This window comes from Camarhynchus parvulus, chromosome 2 (genome assembly GCF_901933205.1).
Source record: "Camarhynchus parvulus chromosome 2, STF_HiC, whole genome shotgun sequence".
Lineage (NCBI taxonomy): Eukaryota > Metazoa > Chordata > Aves > Passeriformes > Thraupidae > Camarhynchus > Camarhynchus parvulus.
In genome coordinates, this window is record NC_044572.1 from 757016 (window position 1) to 779130 (window position 22115).

The following is a 22115-nucleotide window of genomic DNA, read 5'->3' on the forward strand; positions in this document are numbered from 1 at the left end:
GAGCACCTCTGTTATTACCAGCTCCTGCACACAACTGCGTGAGCGCCGATGATCTCAGGATGACTGGCTGCACTTGCACATCCTCAGCCCCTGCCCTGATTAACACAGCGTTCATCAGCTGATGAATTCCTGTCAGACAAACCCAATTACAGTTTGGGGTCCCACAGGAGAACTGCAAACATGGCATGACTGAAAGGTTACTGTGCAAACGCTAGACCCACTTAAAATAATGGAAACCAGGCAGGGAAAGAAAATATTTACAGCAAGAGCTTCACTGTGGCTGCAAAAGCAAAGCAAATCCTGTCATTAGACAGGGATGGGCATTTCTTGCTTTTAAATGGATTTGATTTGCACACAAACTGTTGAGAAATCTGCCCTGCGTCCCACAGGGTGACTGTGGCAATGGGCACACGACAGCCTGGCACGGGCTGGGGACAGGAGGCAGCCACAGGGATGGGGATGGATGGGGGGAAAGAGGGATCCAGGCATGAGATGAGCACTCCAGCAGCCCCCAGCCCCCACTGGGGGCAGGAATTCAGGAGCAAACTGTCAGCACCACAGGGTGGTTGTGCAATGAGCACTCAGCTGCAGAGCTGGCCCTGGGCTGAACAGCTTATGCAAATCAAAATCCATAAGAGGATACAGCCCCCAAACACTGAAACAAATTAATTTCTTTTTCTAAAATCGACTATTCTTCAAGGACAGATTGAAAAAAAATTCTTCTGCAATTCTCCCTTTGAAACAGAGCTTGAGGAGCAGAGGGAAGGGGTATGTCTGCAGCAGATCAGAATCCAACAGCCCAACCCTGGCCCAGTGGAAACTTTCCATCATTCCTCCCCTTAACCATTCCCCAGCACCCAGCACCTCCTTGGAAATTCAGAATTTAGGACCCGACTGTCACCTCTTATTCCCAAATTGAGTTTTTATTCACACAAGAGACACCACAAAGGTTCAGTCACATTGTAAAGGCTGATAATGCCTGTGGTGTTTCTGTTATCAGCTGCCTCCTGACATTAAAAGGTATAAAATAATTTTCCATGAGGCTCTGGGGCAGTTTTTCCAATGGCAATGACAACAATGAGAAGCTGAAATAAACCCAAAAGAGGGATAAAGGATTAAATTTAAGAATTGCACAATCAGCCTTATAGCCAATGTTCCTTAAGCTGCACAGGCAAAAATAGAAAAAAAAATAAAATTACACAAGTGTGCAAGGCCTAATTTACAGGAGATGGATCCAACTCCCATCAGAGAGAGGGATCTGCAGCATCACAGTTGCCATGACTCCCGAGGGAGCTGCACCACAGCCCTGGCACCGATTTTAGCAGCACAGACAGGAGCTGATGTTTTCAGGGAAGCATCCTGTTATCCTGGAACACACAGTGTAGGACATGGGAGCCTGGCTAAAGAGATTTCATCACTGAACTTCAGCAGGAGGTCCTCCAAAATGCCTCAAAATGGGAGCAAATCACTGCCTGCCCACCAGGGGAAAGAAACAAGAAAGATGGAGAGGGATGGGGATAAGGGATGGAGGGACAGGACCCAGGGAATGGCTTTAGCTGAAGGAAGGTACATTTAGATTGCTTATTAAGAGGAAATTCTTCCCTGTGAGGTGCCCAGAGCAGCTGTGGCTGCCCCTGGATCCCTGGCAGTGCCCAAGGCCAGGCTGGACAGGGCTGGAGCAGCCTGGGGCAGTGGGAGGTGTCCCTGCCTTGGCAGGGGTGACACTGGGCACTCTGTAAGGTCCCTCCAACCCAAACCATCCCAGGATCCTGTGAGGATACCAGGTGGAGCCTCCCAGTCCTGCCTGACAGTCACAGCTGAGGTGTTGGCCATGGTGCGCAAACAGCTGAAGGCACAAACCCCTGAGCATGCCATTGTTACAGAACAGGAGCACAAACAGGCAGGTGGAGGGGACACACAGCCCCTGCGACACCTGGACTGCCACAGAGATCTCCTGGATCCCTGCAGCCCTGCCCAGGGGAGTGCTGCCACCAGCAGCCCTGAAATGGTTAAAAACGTGTGGATGTGGCAGGGGGGAATGTGGGGCAGGGGTGGCCCTGGCAGTGCTGGGGTTAAAGGCTGGGCTTCTCCAGCCTGACCAATTCCCTGATCTCTGCCATGAACAAGCACAGTCACCTGGCCAGGGATGGCAGCACCTCTGCCCTCCCTGAGCGCCGGGCTCAGCTCGGTGCCACTGGGGTGTGAATTCCCCCTGCAGGCACCTCCACAGCACTTGTGCCAGCTGAGGGAGCCAGCCAGGCCCCAGGGTGTTTGCAGCTCTGCAACAGCTGCTCCAGGAAGGGCCAGCACCGATGGAAATGGAGACAAAAGCCTCAGTCATGGATCTGATCTGTGGGCAGGGGCTGCCCATCCCTGAACTCCTGGAGGTGACACTGAGTGCTCTGGGCTGGGGACAAGGCTGGCATTGGGCACAGGACTCCAACCTTAATGATGCTGGGGCCCTGGGATGGCAAAGCACCTTCAGCTGCTGCAGGAACACAGCACCAGGAGCTCCAAAACAAGCTCAGCCCTGGAACCATGGAAACTCCTGAGCTGGGAGGGACCCACAGAGATCACTGATCCAACTGCTCTGCACAGACACCCCAAAATCTCACCCTGAGCATCCCTGAGAGTGCTGTCCAAACTCTCCTGGAGCTCTGGCAGGGTTGGGAATGTGTCCATGTCCTGGGGTGCCTGGGCAGAGCCCAGCACCTTTAGGAGGAATTCAGAGCTGGGCACTCTGAGCTCCTCCTAGAAACCCCAACAAACCAACTGTTGACCCTACAAAGTGTAGAAAGAAGGAAAGCAATGGAAGGTTATCAAAGCCCTGAGTAAACTGACATCAGGACTTGGCACAAACTTTGCAACTTCCAGGTGCAAGGTTGTGCCAACTTACTCACAGGCTGCAGTGCTACTCTGAGCCAGGACTCCTCCAGTCCGTGCACTGTTACCTGTGCGAGATATTCAGGAGGAGCTTTTCCTCCAGAAACTCCTGGCAGACAATGGAAAGGCTTGGAAGCAATGTTGGTTTTGTAAAAGATGCTGCCTTCAGCTTTCCCTTTGTTTTGTTGCATCATGCACCAAAGAGCATCACTTCTGCAGGCACAAGTTCATGCAGAGAACACCACTTCCACTAAAATAGAACTACTTCAGGTTATGCAATACTCATTAAAATTACAAAACCTCTCAAAAACCTGAGCAGCATGTTAAGGCACTCTGGAGCTCGGGGTCTGGTGAGTTAGTGGCTGCATCATGCAAACTGGCAGCAAGAAACTCTGCAGGAACAGTAGCAAACTTCCATGCCTGATGACAAGGCACAAATGGAGAGCACCTGAGGGCAGGGAGAAACTCCCCAGCCCATCTCAGCAGAGTGGGGTTCACAGAGATGCCAACTCCTTCTGAGGAAGATTTAGAATGAGCACAAGTACAAGAATATTGGTAATTTCATCTCTAGCCATATTTCAAAATTTCTAAGAACTGGATTCATTTCTGTGGGATGAATTCCAGCTCATTTCCTATGAGCACAGGGACCTTGTTCCCTGGAGAACAGCCAGGGTGCCCAGCCCTGGATGCTGACCAGCCCATCCAAAGTCTCCTAAGAGGGATAAAATCCCAAAATTTACATCAGTCCCACCATTGTTTTGTTAGAACTGCTTTGGAAAAGGTTTTGGTTCTAGAAGGAAACACATCGTGTGGATGAAGAGGCTCAAGGAGGCTCAAGCCAAACCAACTGCAGGAGGAGAAGGGAATGCAGCTGGTCTGAGGTGGGATAGAGCCAAACCCTGCCAACAGCAGGCACCCAGAACATTTCCTGCCCCTGGCATCCTCCATCCCTGAGCAGGGCCAGGGCACACTGTCACACCCAAACCCTCCACACACACCAGCTGTACCTCAGTCCCCACGGCTGCCCCAAGGCAGAGCTCGGCACTCACAGCGTGTGCCAGCTGTGCCCTTGGGCACGAGCACTGTGAGCCAGGCAAGCAGCCCCAGCAGCCCTGAGAGCAGCCAGCACCCCTCATGCCACGCTGGATGCCCACTGGGGCTCATGCCAGGGCAGGGCAGGGCAGGCAGCAGCCCTGGGCACACACACACACCTCTGTCCGGCCGCCGGGGCACGGCTCTGCCCGCCAGGGCTGGCACCAGGGCTGGCACCCCCCGCGCCTTGGTGGGTCTCATGTAGCCCTTGAGCTGCTCTGCTGCCTTCACTCTCTCTTTCTTTGCCTCTTTCACCACTTTCTGTTCTCCTTCTTCTTCTGTCTCTTTAGCTGGGGCTCGAGATTCCTTTTCTTTAGTTGCTTCTTGAGATTCCTTCTCTTTGGTTGTGTCCTGAGATTCTTTTTCTTTGGCTGTCTCTTGAGATTCCTTTTCTTTAGTTATTTCTTGAGATTCCTTCTCTTTAATTGTGTCCTGAGATTCCTTTTCTTTAGTTACTTCTTGAGATTTCTTTTCTTTAGTTGTGTCCTGAGATTCCTTTTGTTTAGTTGTGTCCTGAGACTCCTTTTCTTTAGTTATGTCTTGAGATTCCTTCTCTTTGGTTATGTCTTGAGATTCCTTTTCTTTAGTTGTATTTTGAGTTTCTCTTTCTTTATTTGTGTCCTGAGACTCCTTTTCTTTGGTTTTGGCTGGAGAATCCTTTTCCTTGGTTTTCTCTTGAGGTTTATTCCCCTCAGACTTTGACACTGGAGAGACCTTCAGGAGAACCTCCCCAGCACGAGGAGCATCCTTCAGGAGAGCAGGGCCCTCCTCTGCAGGCTGACAGGGACCTTTTTTGTTCTCTTTAGGCTGGTTTTGGGTAGTTTGGGCAGCTGTCCCAGCAGCCTCAGGCTCAGTGCTGGGAGTGCTCTGGTGTTGGGGTGAGCTCTGCTCATTCTTCATGTCCCTGCCCTGCTCAGCCCCTCCAGCCTTCCTGTCCTTGCCAGCTCCTGGCACAGCCACAGGTGTCCCTGCAGGGGCTGGGGAGATGCTCCCTGTGCTGCCAGGTGTCCCTGCAGGGGCTGGGGACCTCCCTGTGCCCTTCTCTGCACAGGACATGGTGGCCTCTGGTCCCTCTGTCCCCTCAGCAGCTCCAGAAGCTGCTCTGTGTTTTGGATCTGCTGCCTCATGAGGAAGCTCTGAGGGAGCCTTGGCAGTGTTGTGCTTCGTATCAGTGGGTTTTATTTCTTTATCACCCACCTTTCTATCAGTGGGTTTTATTTCTTTATCACCCACCTTTCTATCAGTGGGTTTTATTTCTTTATCACCCACCTTTGTATCAGTGGGTTTTATTTCTTTATCACCCACCTTTCTATCAGTGGGTTTTATTTCTTTATCACCCACCTTTCTATCAGTGGGTTTTATTTCTTTATCACCCACCTTTGTATCAGTGGGTTTTATTTTTTATTTTAGTGTTTATTTCTTTTCACCCACCTTTGTATCAGTGGGTGTTATTTCTTTTCACCCACCTTGCTATCAGTGGGTTGTATTTCTTTATCACCCACCTTTGTATCAGTGGGTTTTATTTCTTTTTCACCCACCTTTGCCAAGGGACAAAGGTGACTTTTGTCCTCGGGCTGGCCACCCTGGGAACCAGGCTCTCTGCTCTTCCCACCTTTCTGGGAAACCTCTTTTCCAGGTTCTTTGGGCTGCTCATGAGATCTCTGGGTCTGCATCTCCTCCTTAGCACCAGCTCCAGGCTCTTTGCTGCTTTTCTCTGCCACTGCTTCCAGAGGAGGAGGAGGAGGAGGAGGAGGAAGGCCCCCAGTCCCTGCACCCCCCTCTCTCTGCTTTGGGAGGCCACAGGGAGCATCACCCCCACATCCCCAGGGCCACTTGCTGGGCTCTGAGACATGGATTTCAAGTCCCTTCCTTTATTATTCCCAAGTCTTTGAGGGCCAGTGGGAAAGTTTTTAATGTTTCTGTTTTCATCTACAAGATCTGTGTCTTCCACCCCACATTCCAGCCCAGCTCCCATGGCAGGCTGTGCCTCACTCCTGTCTGATTCTGCCTCCAGAGGAACAGGCTGCCTGGAGGCATTTTTAGCCTTTTTACTGCTTCCATCATAGCCCCTCTTTTTAGATCTCTCAGTGACTGGGGCCAGGCTGGGATCTGACACTGCTGGATGCTCTGGAATAGGATTTTTATTCCTGCTGCAAGGACTGGCACCTCCTGCCTCAGGTTTATCCCTGATCTCCAGGCCAGCAGGAGGGAACATCCCTGCTCCTGCTTTATGCTCCAGCTGGGGATCAGGCTCCCCCTTTCTGTGCTTCTCTTCCCCACCTGTGTGTGACTTCCCTGGCTCCAGAGGCAAAGCAGGAGCCTGTGCCTTGGCAGGATCAGGCAGGTGACCCAGCAGCACCTCTGGAGTCCTGCAATTCTCTTTGCCCTCCTCAGACTGAGTTTGTTGAACATGTCCCACTGCAGGGAAGTCACCTGCCTGCAGCTCAGGACTGTGCTCAGCCTTTTTGCCTTTCCCATCTCTGCTTTTACCCTTGGGCTTGTCCATGCCCAGCTCCCTGGTGGGACTGTGCATCCCTGCCCTGTGCCCTGGGGATTTATCTGCTTCCTTCCCTTTATTCACAGGCCAAGTTTCCTTAGTTTCCAAGTTTCCTTTCCCTATTTCTGGCTCTGAAGTCTCTGATTTCTGGCCTGGAAGATTTGGCTGCTCAGAGAAGCTCCCAGTGCCACCCTGGATTTTGGGCTTCCCCAGCTCCTCCTCCAGCCTCTCTCTTTGCAAACCAGGCACCTTCTCCTCAGCCAAGCCCATTTCCTTCCTGCCTGCAGCCACCTGCTCCTGCCTGCCTTCCCCCCCAGCCCCCAGGACAGCTGCCTGCCCAGAGGGGCTTTTCTCAGGCTGTTTCCTTCTCCCATCACTGCTCCTCTTCCTGGGTTTCTCTGCCAGCACTGGCACATCCGAGCTGAGCCCAGCAGCTCCGGCCTCTCTGCCTTTCCCAGCCAAACCCACCTGCTCTGTGGTGGCAGCCAGAGCAGGATTTTTGGCTTCCTCTCTGCTCTTCTCCAGCAGCAAAGCTTGGTCTAAAGCTCCCAAATCAGCTGTTTCACCTTTGCCAACGTTTTCGTTCTGTTTCTCCGGTCCCAGCTCAATTGGCCTTTGCATTTTAGCTGCATTTTCCTGCAAGCCCCCAGCAGGGACACAGCCCTGCTCTCTGCCCTTATCACTGCCCTCCTTCACCTTATCAGCTCCCTCAGGAAAACTCCCTGAGTCCATCTTATTCTCGAGGAAAGGCTGCTGGAAAAAGCTCCTTTCCCCCTTTTTGCTCCTTCCATCGCTGCCTCTTTTTGTGGGCTTGTCTGCAGGACAGGCCTGTGCAGGGCTGCCTGAGGGGTGTCCTCTGGCAGGAACAGCCTGGCCATTTTCAGGATAAACTGTTTCCTTCCCAGCCTCATCCGCCCTTGCTCCATCAGTGCATTTGCCTCCATCCTCTGAGAGCATCACCTGCTCTGAGCAGCTTTTCATTCTTTTGCCTTTCCCTTCACTGCGCTTTTTCTTTGGCCTGTCTGTGCTGTGTGCCAGGCTGGGCTCTGTCCCAGCCTGCTGCTCACAACCAGGGAACCCTTTCCCCTGCTTTGGATCTGCTGCCACCCCCCTGCCCCCTGCCTCACCAGGGCTGGGAGGTTTGGGGACACCCTGGGCCCTGCCCTGCCCAGCTGGAACTTCCCCAGCTTCTGCTGGAACTGGAACAGGAGCTCCAGGAGCTCTGTCTGTTGGGCTCCTCAGTGCTCCCTCTGACCCTCTTTCACTTTCTGCAGCTGCCTTTGGCTCTGCAGGGAGCTTGTCCATGGCTGCAGCCTCCAGGTGAGGCTGTTTGAGGGGTTCCCTTTCAAACCCTTTGCTTTTTTCCCACTTTTTCTTGGCTGCTGTTACCAGGGAAGGCTGGACAGAGTCACCGGGTGCTTCCTGCCCTGGAGATGGGGATTTGGGCTCCTTGTTTTTATGGGACAGAGGCAATTCCACAGGTTTGGTCTGTAAGGGAGCTCCTGCTGTGCTCAGATTGACCTTCAGCTCGGCACCTTTTGACTCCTTGTCCTCTCTCTTCTCATTTTTCCTGGGGAAGTCTCTCTCCGTGGCCTTGCTGGGCTCCTTGGCTGCAGCAGATTCCTGCACCTCAGCCCTGCCCTCTTTGCCCTGGCCCTTAGACCCCAGCATGCAGCTGGCAGTTCTCCTTCCCTCTGGCTCCATCTCCTCCCTGGGGCTGCCATCCAGCACGCTGGATTTGGGGCCCTGCTGTCCTGGGGCTGGCACAAGGAAGGTGTTTTTCTCCTCCAGGATATGACTCCCAGCTGTTATTTTAGCATCCTGTGGCACATCCAGACCTCTGCTTCCAGGGGCTGTTCCAGGACACATGGCTGGGTTCTGCCACTCCCCCCCAAAGGGAGCACTCCTGGCTCCTCTGCAGGTTCCATTCTCCTCCCAGAACTCCATCCCTCTTGGCAGCTGGTTTCTCCTTTGTTTTGGTTTCTTTTTCTTTTTCTTCACCATGGCACCTTCCAAATCCCAGTTTTCCTGGGGGGGATCTCTGCAGCTCTCCACAGGCTCCGTGGGGACACTGGTGGCCTTTTTGTGAGGAACCCTAGAGCGAGGGGATGCTCCAGCACCACAGCCAAGCTCCACTGTGGAACAGGGGTCTGCTCTGGGCTCAGGACTCTTCTGCTGTGGGACACCTACAGGATGCTCCTCTGGCACATCTGTGAGAGGCACTGGGGCAGGTTTTGCTCTGCCAAACCCACGGTCCCTGGATTTGGGAGCTTGCCTGACTTGTGCAGTGGGAAGACCTGGAATACAGGAAGCCTGCTCAAACATCAAGGCCACTATTTGCTTGATAAAAGAAATAATAAATATATTTTCTATGTGGCTGCAGCCCCCTCAAACAGGCCCTACAGGCAGGATTTCCCACTGGAACCACACCAGAGCCACCTCAGGAGGGCTGGGGTAGGTATTTACCGCAACACCTGTGTGATCTACCCCAAATCCATCCACCAGTGCTATTTAAAGACAAGTCTGACACAGGCTCTTGCCCCACCAAAAAGCACCAGTTCTTGCAAGGACATGCCATTGCTTTTTAAAAAATGCATTAAAGATCCATTTTGTCTCAGCAAGACAAGATCAGAGAGAGCCTTTTTATATCTCTAGCTGGCATCCTTCCAGAGTGGGAAAACAGAAGTTTGGTGGGAAGATGGGAAGAGAGATGGGGGCAAGAGAGCCAAGTTTCCCCAGCAGCCAGGGAGGAAGCAGGGGGAGGCAGAGCCTCGGTCCCAGGGTCACCTGCTGTGTCCCTGGGGATCCCTCAGGGGTGAGGAGAGCAGCAGTTGTTTGTCACTCAGCCCTGGCCCACAAATCCTCCTCCACAGCAAGTGTGAGCAGCACCAGCCCCTCTGGAGGCTGGGTCAGTGGAGCAGGAGAAAATCACATCTTCCTTTGGCAATTGCACAGCTCAGTTGGGAAGGAGATCCTCCCTGGGAATATCCTCATGAGAATTACCAGTCCTTTTCAACAGCAAAATAAAAGCCAGTGCTGATGGCAGAGAGATGGGAGCTCTGCAATCCCCCAGCACAGCTGTGAGCCAGTCCCAGTGATAAAGCACGCAGAGCACAGGGATTTGGGCTTTTAGTTTGAACGTGAGGGGGAAGAGCCTTGGAGAGGGCAGGGATCCGAGGGGAAGGGTGAGCCCAGCACCAGGAGCACTGAGAGCCCCACAAAGACATTTCTGCTGGCCCAGGTGGCCCCACAGCCAGGAGCAGAAGGTGGAGAGTTCCCAGAGCAGGCTTCCATGAGGAAATGGAATTATTTTCTACGTTATGATTTCTGTCCTACCTGTGGGCTCCTGCAGGGTTTTCCCTTCCTGAGGTTCTGCGTGTTGGACGTGGTTGTGCTCAGCCTCCTCCTTCTGCGTCTCACCATTCTCAGCAGGAGCAGATTTTTCTGGAAGGTCTTTATTTTCTAGTGCTCCTTTTGCTTCAGCTGGAACATGAAAGACAGGAACAGAAAGCTTCAGGTCTCAGGAGTGCAGGCAGCCTGCAGCTAAACCCCAGCCCTTGCAAAGGGGTTAATTTTGTGTTTAACAGGAATGAGGTTTATGAGACATGGTTGGTTCACCCCCTCACAATCCCATTTCAGCAGCACTTTTATATTTGGCACATGCCAAGGTGGGGGTAGAACACGGAGCAGGGGCTGTTTCAGGGCTCTTAAGCAGAGGGTGAGGGTTTGTTTGGGTTTTTTCCTCTTTGTAATCAGCCCAGTTCAGACTATCCCAGCTTCCCACTGGGAATTCAAATCCAGAATGAACTCCATTATCAGCCTGGAGTCCCTGGCTAATGCTGATCATCTTGTATTCATCTATACCTTCCAATACATCCACACAGCCACCACAACATTCCTCACTCTGCATAATTACAGCCAGTTTTCATTTGTAAGGCATAATTACAAGGGAGAGCCGTTCTCTCTGTAATTAATTTTATTTAAATTTTGAACAGAAAGGGAAACGATGACAGGCATTGGTACAACAACTGCGCAGGGGGAAGGAAAGGACAAGTCCTGTGATTGTGCCCTGTGTCAGCAGGCACTGAAAACCTGCTGGGGCTGCACTCTGGAGCCTGGGGCAGAGCTGTGCCCGTGTGGGGCTGTGCTAGAGCTGTGCCCTGGCTGCATTTCCCACCTGCTGTCTCCGGGGGCTGCTTGGTGTTCCCGGGAATTTCCTCCTCCCGGGGGCTCGGGGGAGGTTTCCTGTCCTTCATCTCCTCTGAGTGATCCACACCAACTTCTGGGGCTTTGGATTCCGCCTCCACCTTTGCTGTTGCTTCTGTAAAGAGAATGTAAAGAGTAAAAATTCCTCGTTTTAAATATAGATCAGATTAAATTAGAAAAAATTCACCCCCTCGCCTAATTTTTTATCTTCCACATGGAACTGAAGGGTTTCCTCACTTTCAAAACCTGATTTTTAGGATCTTTCTACCTTCCTGCATTGTCTTGCACTTCCTGTTTCATTCATCCACCTGGGCCTCTCAGTCTCTACATTCTAGTGGAGTTTTTTTGTTAAAACTTCTCTCTTTAAATTTATCCTCATCTTTAAACGAAAGAGTATTAGAAGGTAAGAAAAAATATCTCACTCCAACTCCATCCACATATGCTGCCTCTGCCCAGGACTATTTACTGCATTTTAATAATATAAATATAAAATAAATACTATTTTGGAGAGCAGTTTTCTCTCCAGAGGGATGGTGTCCCTGGAGAAATCCACACAGCACAGCAACCAGCACATGGAGAACCAAACATGGCCTTCCCAGCATTCAACACCTACAGGCATCCCAAGGAAAGGTCCCAGAATTATCAACGAAGCCTTTTAGTCTCTTCAGAAATTGTTTTCAAGAACCTCTGTTTGTCAGCTCTGTGTCCTACAGGATGTGGGAGATTTCAGGGAGAGCTGAGGGTGGTGGTGACACAGAGGGATGAGCCAGCACCTCCCCATGGCTGTCCTCAGACCACTCAGCACCGCTAAGAATGCCCAATGACAATTGAAAAATCATTAAAAACCTCTGGTTTTATGTTTTGTAAGTGAAGAATCTCCATGATGCATTTTCTGTGTCTCCTGAGAGCAGAGCTGAGCTCTCCTCAAGGTGCTTCACCCAAAGCCAACCAACGCTGGGCTCCCTAACCTCAGAGGCCTTTTCCAGCCTGAACTATCTGTGACTGGGACTCTGGGATTTGGGCACACTCACCTGCAGGAGCCTTGTCCTGCTGAAGGGCAGCCTCAGATGTCAGCAGCTCCCCAGACACAGCAATGCTGGGGGCAGCTGCAGGGCCAGGCTGAGCTGCCACGTTCCCACCATCCACAGCAGGGACAGCCTTGGCTGGAGCTGCAGGAGCAAACCCAGAATCCAGGCCATGGTGATGGCTGACTTCTGCTGCTGGGGCAAACTCTGCACCTGCTGCTGGGCCAAACTCAGAGCCCATAACGTGCTGAGCTTTGCTATCTGCTGCTGGAGCAAATCCCAAATCCAAGGTATGGTGAGGTTCTGTGTCTGCTGCCGGGGCAAACCCTAAATCCACGGTCTGGTGGGACTCCACACTTGCTGCTGGGGCAAATCCCAAATCCACGTTCTGGTGAGATTCCACACCTGCTGCTGGGGCAAATCCCAAGTCCATGTTCTGGTGAGATTCCACACCTGCTGCTGGGGCAAATCCCAAATCCACGTTCTGGTGAGATTCCACACCTGCTGCTGGGGCAAACCCCAAATTCATGTTCTGGTGGGACTCCACGTCTGCTGCTGGGGCAAATCCAAAATCCATGGCTTGGCAGGACTCCACACCTGCTGCTGGGGCAAATCCAAAATCCATGGCTTGGTGGGACTCCGTACCTGCTGGAGCAAACCCCAAATCCACCCCATGGTGGGATCCAGCACCCGCTGCTGGGGCGAAGCCGAGCTCTGTCCCCGGGGTGGACACGTCATTGACACCTTTGGCAGGGCTGGCTTCAGGTGCAGGAGCAAAGCCCCCATCTGTGGCCTGGAAAGGGCTGGCTGCTGCTGCTGCTGCTGCTGCTGCAGGACTCTGGGGAGGTTTGGTGTCTCCAGCAGGGCCAGCCCCAGCTTTCTCTGCAGGAAGGGACGCAGCGTCAGTGGTGGGAGCAGAGGCTGCACCTGGCAGGGACACAGGCACCACAGGTCAGGGAGAACCCCATGGAAACTCCTGACCTGCTGCTTTGTGCATGGGCAACAGCCAGGGCTCCCTCCCTGTGTCTCCTCCTGGCTTTCAGCACCACCCCCCCCCTGCCAGCAGCTCACCCACGTGTTCCATCCTTATCCACTGCTGGCTGCACCAGAGCTTCTCCTGCTGCAGCCCCCCGTGCCCTGTGTGCACCCCTGGCTGCACAGGGGCTCCCATCTGCTCCAGCAGCATGGATTACCTCTGTGCCAAAGCTGCCTGATGCCAAACAGCTGGCAGGGGGCCAGAGCTGCTGGATCCTGTGCCAGGAGCACATTCCAGCAGAGCCCAGCCAGGAAGCACAGCCAGCAGAGCCCCAGCATGGCTGGAGCTGCAAGGCACCTTCAGGATGTCCCAGCTCCAGTCCCGCTCCCTTCTCCTGGCAGGGACACCTCCCACCATGCCAGGCTGCTCCATCCTGGCCTGGGACACTTCCAGCAGCCACAGCTGGAAGCTCCTTAGGAAAGCTCCTTTTCCCTCTATTGCAGGACACAGAAAATGTGGGATCACCTGTGTGAGCCCAGCAGGTTTTCCAAAAGCACACCCTCCAAAGCCACACACTTCATTGTAAACATGATTTGTACTGGTGGTGGGGTTTGGTTGGTGCTTGAGCAGGAGCTCTGGCACTCCTGACACAAAATCCTCCCACAAATCCCAAATTCCCTCTATTCCTTCAAATTGGCCTCGTTCATTTTTCACACAGTATCTCCTAACACTGAGCTGCTAGCTCCAAACCAACATTTGTCACTTCACAGCACAATCAAAGCTCTGCATTTAAGCTCCTATTTGCCTAAAATCCCCTTGAAGGAGGTTTTTCAGTCAGTTTTTGTTTAATGTTTCAGCTCTCCAGAGGCAAGCTTTGCCAAATGATCAGTGCCAGAAGCACTGGATCCCTCTGCTACAGCTCCTCATCTCGACAGCCCCAAGCTCTGCCCACCCTCTGTGTCCTGCAGCTCAGTGCCCTGAACATCTCCCATCTATTGCTGATGACCAGAAAGCAACATTTCTACTGATTTTTTGAGTCACATCTAAAAATATCCTCCCCAACCAGTGGAAAATGTATGAAATCTAATTTAGATACTTAGACTGAAGTCAGAAAGAAACAGAAAAATCTAAAAAGCCCCTTGTAAAATGGTACTTAAGGATCCATTTAGATAAAACAAATATTTTAGTGAACCAAACCAAGAGGATCCATCATGCACCAGCCCTCATTTGGGTTTGACTTTGTTGTGGGTTTTTTAAGAGATATCATGATCTTCTCCAAAATAAAATGTAAAGATTGTGATTTTACATGTGAATAAGACTGTAAATAGATAGATATTAAAAGCAGTATGGATGTTCCCTGGAGAATTAGGGGAATGAGTGGGATGAAGTATTAGGAAACTGGACAACAACTGGCACTATGGGTCTGTGTATAAATATGTTAAAAATTGGGATTTTAAAGAGAATCTTTAAAAGGACAGGTTCAAGGTCCTTGTGACTAGATCTGGCCGTGGCTCAGTGGTGGCCTTGGCAGTGCTGGGGAAGGGTTGGACCCAGTGACCTCAGGGACCTTTTCTCCCTAAACCATTCCCTCCCTCTGCTGTAACCACAGCCTCGGGATTTTCCTGGAGCTCAAATGTGGAGACAGCACAGAGCCATGGAATCAGCTCCTGGACTGGGACACCACTGAGCAGGTTTGCTGCTCCTCCCTCACCTGCAGGCACAGCAGATCTGTTCCCACCTCGCTGTGTTTCCTCAGGAGAGGCGATTCCATGTTCTCCCACCCCCTGCCCCCCTCCAGGCTGCAGGACTCACCTGGAGCTGCGGCCTTGGGTCCCTCAGTGGCTGCAGCCTCTGCTGGCAGGGCCTGGGCTGCAGCAGGAACGCTCCCAGGGGCTGCTGCTGCCGTGGGGCTCTCGGGCAGGCTCGTCCTTATGGCTTCTGTGGCTGCAGGGGGCACTGCCAACAGAAGCAGCTGGAATCAGCTCCTGGAGAGGCCTCAGATCATGGAGCTGCTGGCATGGGGGGACACCCGCAGGTGCTGCCTCAGCCACCCCGGGGAGGGAATCCCCTTCAGCTCAGAGAGAATCTGCTCTGATTGCCCACTCTCAGGAAAATAATTTGTGCAGCGCCCAGGAAAACTCTTGAATCCCAGAAGAAGTGGCAAAGTTGGGGAGGATTGTGCTACAAACCCTCCCAGTCCCACCCCCAGCTCCAGAAACACTTCCTACCCATCACCAGGGTAAAACTGTCCTCAGCTTCTTCACAGAAATAAAGATCCCATTGTGGGTCAAGTTTTGTAATACACACAAATTCCCAATGGGATAATGCTCCAGTGGAGCTTCAAAGATTTATCTGTGACCAGAATTTAAAGGTAATTGTAAAATCCCAGAAAGGTTTGGGTGGGAAGGGACCCTCAGGATCACCGAATGCCACCCCTGCCATGGTAGGGACACCTCCCACTGTCCCAGGCTGCTCCAAGTCCTGTCCAGCCTGGCCTTGGGCACTGCCAGGGATGCAGGGGCAGCCACAGCTGCTCTGGGCACCTGTGCCAGGGCCTGCCCACCCTCCAGCCAGGAATTCCTTCCCAATATCCCATCTAACCCCACTCTCTTTCAGTTTAAAGCCATTCCCACTCCCCAAAACTCATTTCCATTCTACATTGATGTGAGCAGCAGAAGCAGCGCTGTCCTTGGCCAGCTCCCTCTGTCCCAGCCTGGTGTCCCTTGAGGAGGCAGACAAGGAGAGGAGCTGGTTCTGCTGCTTGGGAGCTCTCTGCCAACACTTCCTGCAGATCAGCTCACAACTGGTTTTTACCTGGTGGCTCAACAAAGAAAGAGGTATCTGGTCCCTTCATGTCCTGCTGAGCTCCCATCCAGTATTCTTCAGGGGCTGTGGGAAACAAACACACTGAGTCCAGCCTTGACCCCACAGGGCTTTGATTTCCCAGGGGAAGGTTTGACTCTGCTGGGTTTGGGGTTCACCCTCAGGGAATTTCAATTCCCTCTGCAAGAGGCAGCAGAACCTTTGTTCTCCCAGGATTACTGGGAATGAGAGCTCCCATCAGACAAGAGTTACACCCAGCACTGACCCCAGGAGCCCAAAGAGGAGTTTCTTTCCTCGGTTCTCCTGGGCAAGTGGCTCTGGGTAGCCCTGCCTAAGCAGGGGGGTTGGAAAAGTTCCAACCTCATCCATCCTGTGACCTGCTAATGTAGAATCCCAGCATGGTTTGGGCTGGAAGGGACCTTAAAGCTCATCTCATGGGCAGGAACACCTTCCACTATCCCAGGGTTCTCCAAGCCTCCTCCAACCTGGCCCTGGGCACTGCCAGGGATCCAGGGGCAGCAACATCTGCTCTGGCTGTGCCAGGGCCTCCCACCAGAACGCTCCCCTGAACCAACAGCTGTCCATGCCAAGAGGAAACTTTCCAATCTTGACTCATTTTATGTATCAACTCCCTACCAAGATTTTTAGGACTCATAAAGTGGGATTTCCCAGCTGCAAACCCTCCAAACCCAGCCAGTCAGAGGAAACATTTGCTTCTCACCTGCTTTTCCTGGCAGGAATTCTGTGCCTGACTCGAGGCCCATGAAGGCTGATGGGTCCAGAGCCTCTGCAGGGGAATACAGGGACCCCAGGAAAGGCTGTTCAGGTCCCATCATGGATCCATGTGGAGCTAAGGAAATAAAAAAACTTCTGTTAATCACCAGCCCTAATGACTCCTCTCCTAAATTTCAAGTCCCACCACACTTGGACTGTTCTGCTCGGCAGCAGTTCAGATAAATCTGCATCAAATGTTAGTTCTGCTTCACAAACGATAAATTCTGTATGTAACAGAACCTGCTGACGAGGTTTAAGAGAGTAAACACAAGCAAATTATTTTCTTTGGCTTTCTGCTTCTGCCCCCATTAATTCCAGCTGGTAATCCCTTAATAATCCAATACTGATATAATAATCCAAGAGCTGAAATCCTGAAGAGTACTTTGCAGCAACAGCTCCTGAGTATCTGGGTTTTAGCCACTAAAACAAGAGCAGGGGAAAAAAAAGGCTTGTGAATTTACAGCTGTGGAAACCTCCCTCGTGGATTCCCTGATGGGGAGACCCTAAGAAGTTCTGTGCCAGGACTGAGAGATGGATGGGACTTTTGGATTTTTCAGACTTCAGGTTGTTGTTGATTTTTCTCTAATCCAAATTCTGCACACCATCTACACTCAGACTTAGTGCATAAAGAGAAGGCACCAAAAGTCACAAGATACACACATTCAAGGTCTTTTAAAACTACTTTGTCCAATTAACTCTTAGAATGCATTTTAGTTCTACCTTCCTACTAAGAAAGGTAGAAACGGGTTCAAACATCAACCTGAATTTTCAGTACGTGAAAATGAACCTTCAACCAACATCCTGGCGTTCCAACATCAACCTGAATTTCCAGTACAAGAAAGACAAGAGAGCCAAGTGCCCAGCTGGCAGCTGGGGAGGGCTGTCCAGGGGAGCTCACCCAGGATGTCCCTGGCAGCGTCGGTGTGGCCCGGGAACAGCGGCGCGCTCTTCATGTCCGTGGGGAAGGACAGCTCGGGCAGGTTCTCCCCTCTGTGCATGCTGAAGGGGTCTGGCAGAGACACAAGCAGGCAGGGTGACCACTCAGGGTGACAGGGACACCACTCAGGGGACAGGGACCACCGTTGGAACAGGAGGATGGAGATGCAGCAGGTCCCAGCACTGCACTTCCAAGGAAAGGCTGCTTTTGGAGCAAACCCCTTCCCAATTAGAATTTACACCCTCAGTTGCTCAGGCTGATTTTTGGGGCAAGTGGATCATGACTGTTCCTGGAGAAACTGTGCCCTCTCCTCCAGGAGGAACCATCTGCCCTGATGGCCACAGCCCATGAATCTGAGTCAGGAGCACAGGCTGGGCTCAGCTCAGCCCAGAGCAGGGAAAGGTGTGGGATCTCTGAGCTCTCCCAGCTAGGAACTGCACCCCAGTATGAACTGGTATTTTATGGACTGGTATTTACTATGGACTGGTATTTACACCAAGTTACTGGGAAATTGAAACATCCCCCAGTGTCCCAGGCAGACTGTCCTATCCCTGGCAGTGTCCCAGGCCAGGCTGGACAGGGCTTGGAGCAGCCTGGGACAGTGGAAGGTGTCCCTGCCATGGCAGGGGTGGCACTGGGTGGCCTTTAAGGTCCCTGTCACCCCTGCCCTCTGGCACTGGGAGCCATTCCCTGTGTCCTGTCCCTCCATGCCTTGTCCCCAGTCCCTCTCCAGCTCTCCTGGAGCCCCTTCAGGCCCTGCAAGGGCTCTGAGCTCTCCCTGGAGCTTCTCCTCTCCAGGTGAGCACCCTATTTCCAGACACTTGGATTTCCTCCAGTTAAACCCAGCTCAGGGGGATTTGGCTGAGGGCTGTGGCTCATTTTCATGCCAGAAGTGCTCCCTGCAGGGCTGAGAGCCCAGCCTGAGCTGTTCCCATGCCCACAGTGGGCTGGGATGTCAAGATCAGGTGAGCTGAGTGAATTCCTTTATAAACCTGTCAGATTATTTGAGATGCCAAGACAACATCTTGCCTCAGGGCAACGTGCAGAATATTTTGATTTTGAGCCGTTTACAACAGTATTGCCAGGTCTGAACAACTGCCTTCTTTCCAGTTAAAAAAACAACCCCAAAAAACAAGGGAAAAAAAGAGCATGACTGAAACCAATTTAAAATGAAAAGAGATCCTGCTGATGTTCTCTCTTTGCCCAGCAGTTGGATGATGTGGAAAAAATGGGCAGCTCAGATCTCTGGGCCAACCCACCTCTGCTCCAGAGGGAAAAGGGAGGAATGGGAGAGCTGAAATTTCCCCTCTTTCTTCCCAAAAACAAGGATTTACAGGGATGCTGGTCAGGAGATCCTTTACACCACTGGCCAGAGAATCCTCTCCTTGGGAGAAAATCATCCTCCCATTTTCGAAAGGGTGGGCATACAAATATTGAATAAACTAAATGATTTCTCTGAGTCTGATCTCTGCTCCATTATGGGAACTCTAAGCAGAATCTCATTTATATCCAACTGGAAGAGCAACACAACACAACCCTAACTTTGATCCTGAACTTTATGTGGTGCCTGTACAGGTGTGCAACACACTCCAAGGACATGAAACCTAAAGAAATGTGGTTTCATGCAACAAATAAACTAAAATATTCATATTATTCAGGCCAAAAGAACACTGGGTGCCAGGCCAGGTATGTAAATTGTTCCTAATTAACAAATTTGACATCTGGCTCATGATCAGAACAACACCAATGTCCCATTTCTGCACCCACACAGCAACAGGAGGGAAAACCCAAGAAACCTGTGGCTCTTCCAGTTCTTCCATGCATCATTACTTATCCTTGTAAAAATACATCAGTTCTTCATAGTCAGTAAGAAAATCATGCCCTAAGCAAGCCTACAGTACTCAAAAATATATTAAAAAGAAAGAAGTTCCATCCTGTATGTTTCCAGGTTGATTGCCTGGGATAATCTGGGCAGGACCCACATTTCTCAGGTGCTCCTGGAGCCAGCAAGCAATTTCATTTCAAAAAATGAGGGAGAAAAAGGAGAAAATGGAGGGGAAGCTGCTGGGTGAAAGCGTATCAGTGTGCAGGGCTGGGCTGCACAAGGTGCAGCTTGTACTCAGCAGTGTCAGCAGCTGCAGAGGTGTGGGACAGCCCCAGCGGCAGGGCAGGATGTGACACAGGGACAGGCAGGGGACACTGCAGGTCAGAGGGACACATCTGGGGAGGCCTGCACTGAAACCCACAGTGCTCACAGCAGCTCGGCTGTGGGAGTCCCCCAAAACCTGCTCTGGGCATAGAACCCCAGAATTATTAGGGTTGGAAAAGAGTTCCAAGACAATCAACTCCAACCTTTGACCAAATACCCCCAAAACAATCACAAAATGCTGTGTCTGCTTGGGCTTGGAACACTCCCAGGGATGGGGACTCAACACTGCCCTGGGCAGCCTCTGCCAACACTGAACCTCTCTTGAGTGAAGGAATTTCCCCAATTTCTACCCTGAGCCTCCCCAGCCCAGCCTGAGGCCGTTCCCTCTGCTCCTGTCCCTGTTCCCTGGAGCAGAGCCCGACCCCCCGGCTGTGCCCTCCTGGCAGGAGCTGTGCAGAGCCACAAGGGCCCCTGAGCCTCCTTTGCTCCAGGCTGAGCCCATTCCCAGCTCCTCAGGGATTCTCCAGCCCCTTCCCAGCTCCCTCAGGGATTCTCCAGCCCCTTCCCAGCTCCCTCAGGGATTCTCCAGCCCCTTCCCAGCTCCCTCAGGGATTCTCCAGCCCCTTCTCAGCTCCCTCAGGAATTCTCCAGCCCCTTCTCAGCTCCCTCAGGGATTCTCCAGCCCCTTCCCAGCTCCTCAGGGATTCTCCAGCCCCTTCCCGCTCCTCAGGGGATTCTCCAGCCCCTTCCCAGCTCCCTCAGGGATTCTCCAGCCCCCTTCCCAGCTCCCTCAGGGGATTCTCCAGCCCCTTCCCAGCTCCCTCAGGGATTCTCCAGCCCCTTCTCAGCTCCCTCAGGAATTCTCCAGCCCCTTCCCAGCTCCTCAGGGATTCTCCAGCCCCTTCCCAGCTCCTCAGGGATTCTCCAGCCCCTTCCCAGCTCCCTCAGGGATTCTCCAGCCCCTTCCCAGCTCCCTCAGGGATTCTCCAGCCCCTTCCCAGCTCCATTCCCTGGACACACTCCGGCCCCTCCAGGGTTCTCCTGCTGGAGGGGCCCAGAGCAGCCCCCATGATTCCAGGGGGTCCCTCAGCAGGGCCAGCACAGGGGACAATCCCTGCCCTGGGCTCGTGTCCAGCTGCTGTCACCAGCCCCTGTGCCCAGCCTGGAGGTTCCATGGGGTGACGGTGCCCTGAGGGCAGGACCTGGCACTCAGCCATGGATCCATCCTGTGCTGATCCCCCTGGAGCCTCCCTGCCCTGCAGCACAGCAACATCCACCCACCATGCTGGCCATGACCATGGAGGGGTCACCCCAGACCCTCACCCCCATCCCCAGGGAGGATCCCCTGAGCAGGGCTGGGCACAAAACCAAAAACCAACACCTGGAGAATCCAGGGGCTGCCGAAGGCCATGAGGGGAGCAGCAGCCCCTTAGCTATGGAGCCTGCAGACCGTGAGGGAAGCAGGAGCCCCTGAGGGATGGAGCCTGCAGGCCATGATTGAGGGAGGCAGGAGCCCCTCAGGAATGGGGCCTACAGTCCATGATTGAGGGAGCAGGAGCCCCTCAGGAATGGGGCCTACAGTCCATGATTGAGGGAGCAGGAGCCCCTCAGGAATGGGGCCTACAGTCCATGATTGAGGGAGCAGGAGCCCCTCAGGGATGGAGCCTGCAGGCCATGATTGAGGGGAGCAGGAGCCCCTCAGGGATGGAGCCTGCAGTCCATGAGGGGAGCAGAAGCCCCTCAGAGATGGAGCCTGCAGTCCGTGAGGGGAGCAGGTGCCCATCAGGCATGGACCCTGCAGGCCATGATTGAGGGGTGCAGGAGCCCATCAGGCATGGAGCCTGCAGTCCGTGAGGGGAGCAGGTGCCCATCAGGCATGGACCCTGCAGGCCATGATTGAGGGGTGCAGGAGCCCATCAGGCATGGAGCCTGCAGGCCGTGAGGGGAGCAGGAGCCCCTCAGGGACAGAACCTGCAGCCCATGAGGTCCCCCAGCTGCTGAAATCAGGGTGCTCCAGCCCCTGAGCCATCCTACCAGCCATGTCCATGGGTTTGAAGCACAGGTCCCTCTCCTCTGCTGACCAGGTGTCGTTGCGATCCAGGAACTCTTTGTAGGACATCTTCTCATCCATGATTTCTCCTGGGAATACTGACACGGGAGAAGAAAATGACCCAGTCAAAAGCCAAACATTGAAATGTTTGAAATGGATCACTGCACTATGTGACATTTGGGTGTGACATCCCCAGGAAACTGGGACTGGCAGCCAAACCAGAGCCCATAATATCCATTTTTGACCGGTTTCATCCAGCTCTTCAAATACAAGACCCAGAATAATGGGGATTTCTGTGTCCTGAGGCACACGTTATGATCAAGAACAGACTGACATGGAAGTGCTGTCCTGGTCCACAGCCCCCAGTCGTACAAAAGGAACAAAACCCTAAGTCCTGAGGCTTTAAACAGGACAAACTCAGTGAAAAGGCTCAAAATTAATACCCAGACTAATGACTTTTAGCTTTATTTCTGTTTTAAGGAGGCCTGAATTTATCAACTCTTCTGAGGACAACATTAGAGTTTTAAACTGGTTCCAGCTTCTTTTGGAAAGAAACAGAAATATTTACAGTGTCTACTTCTCCCCAATACAACATCCTCTGCTCTCTGCCAATACATCTCTTCATGCTTTTAATATTTTTACCTTCACTTAGGCTGACAATACCTGCAAGCCTGGAGCTCAGGAGATGAAATTCATCACAAAA

At 52.5% G+C, this 22115-nt stretch overlaps 1 protein-coding gene across 1 annotated transcript in view; it reads right to left on the reverse strand.

Annotated features, from left to right (window-relative positions):
• Positions 1-22115, reverse strand: part of MAP4 (microtubule associated protein 4) — a 155696-nt gene that overhangs the window by 43316 nt on the left and 90265 nt on the right. Inside the window, 8 exon segments of the mRNA XM_030971476.1 lie at positions 9809-9955; positions 10650-10793; positions 11710-12630; positions 14492-14635; positions 15494-15568; positions 16224-16352; positions 17175-17285; positions 21397-21510. Of these exon segments, the coding sequence (XP_030827336.1) occupies positions 9809-9955; positions 10650-10793; positions 11710-12630; positions 14492-14635; positions 15494-15568; positions 16224-16352; positions 17175-17285; positions 21397-21510 (1785 nt within the window).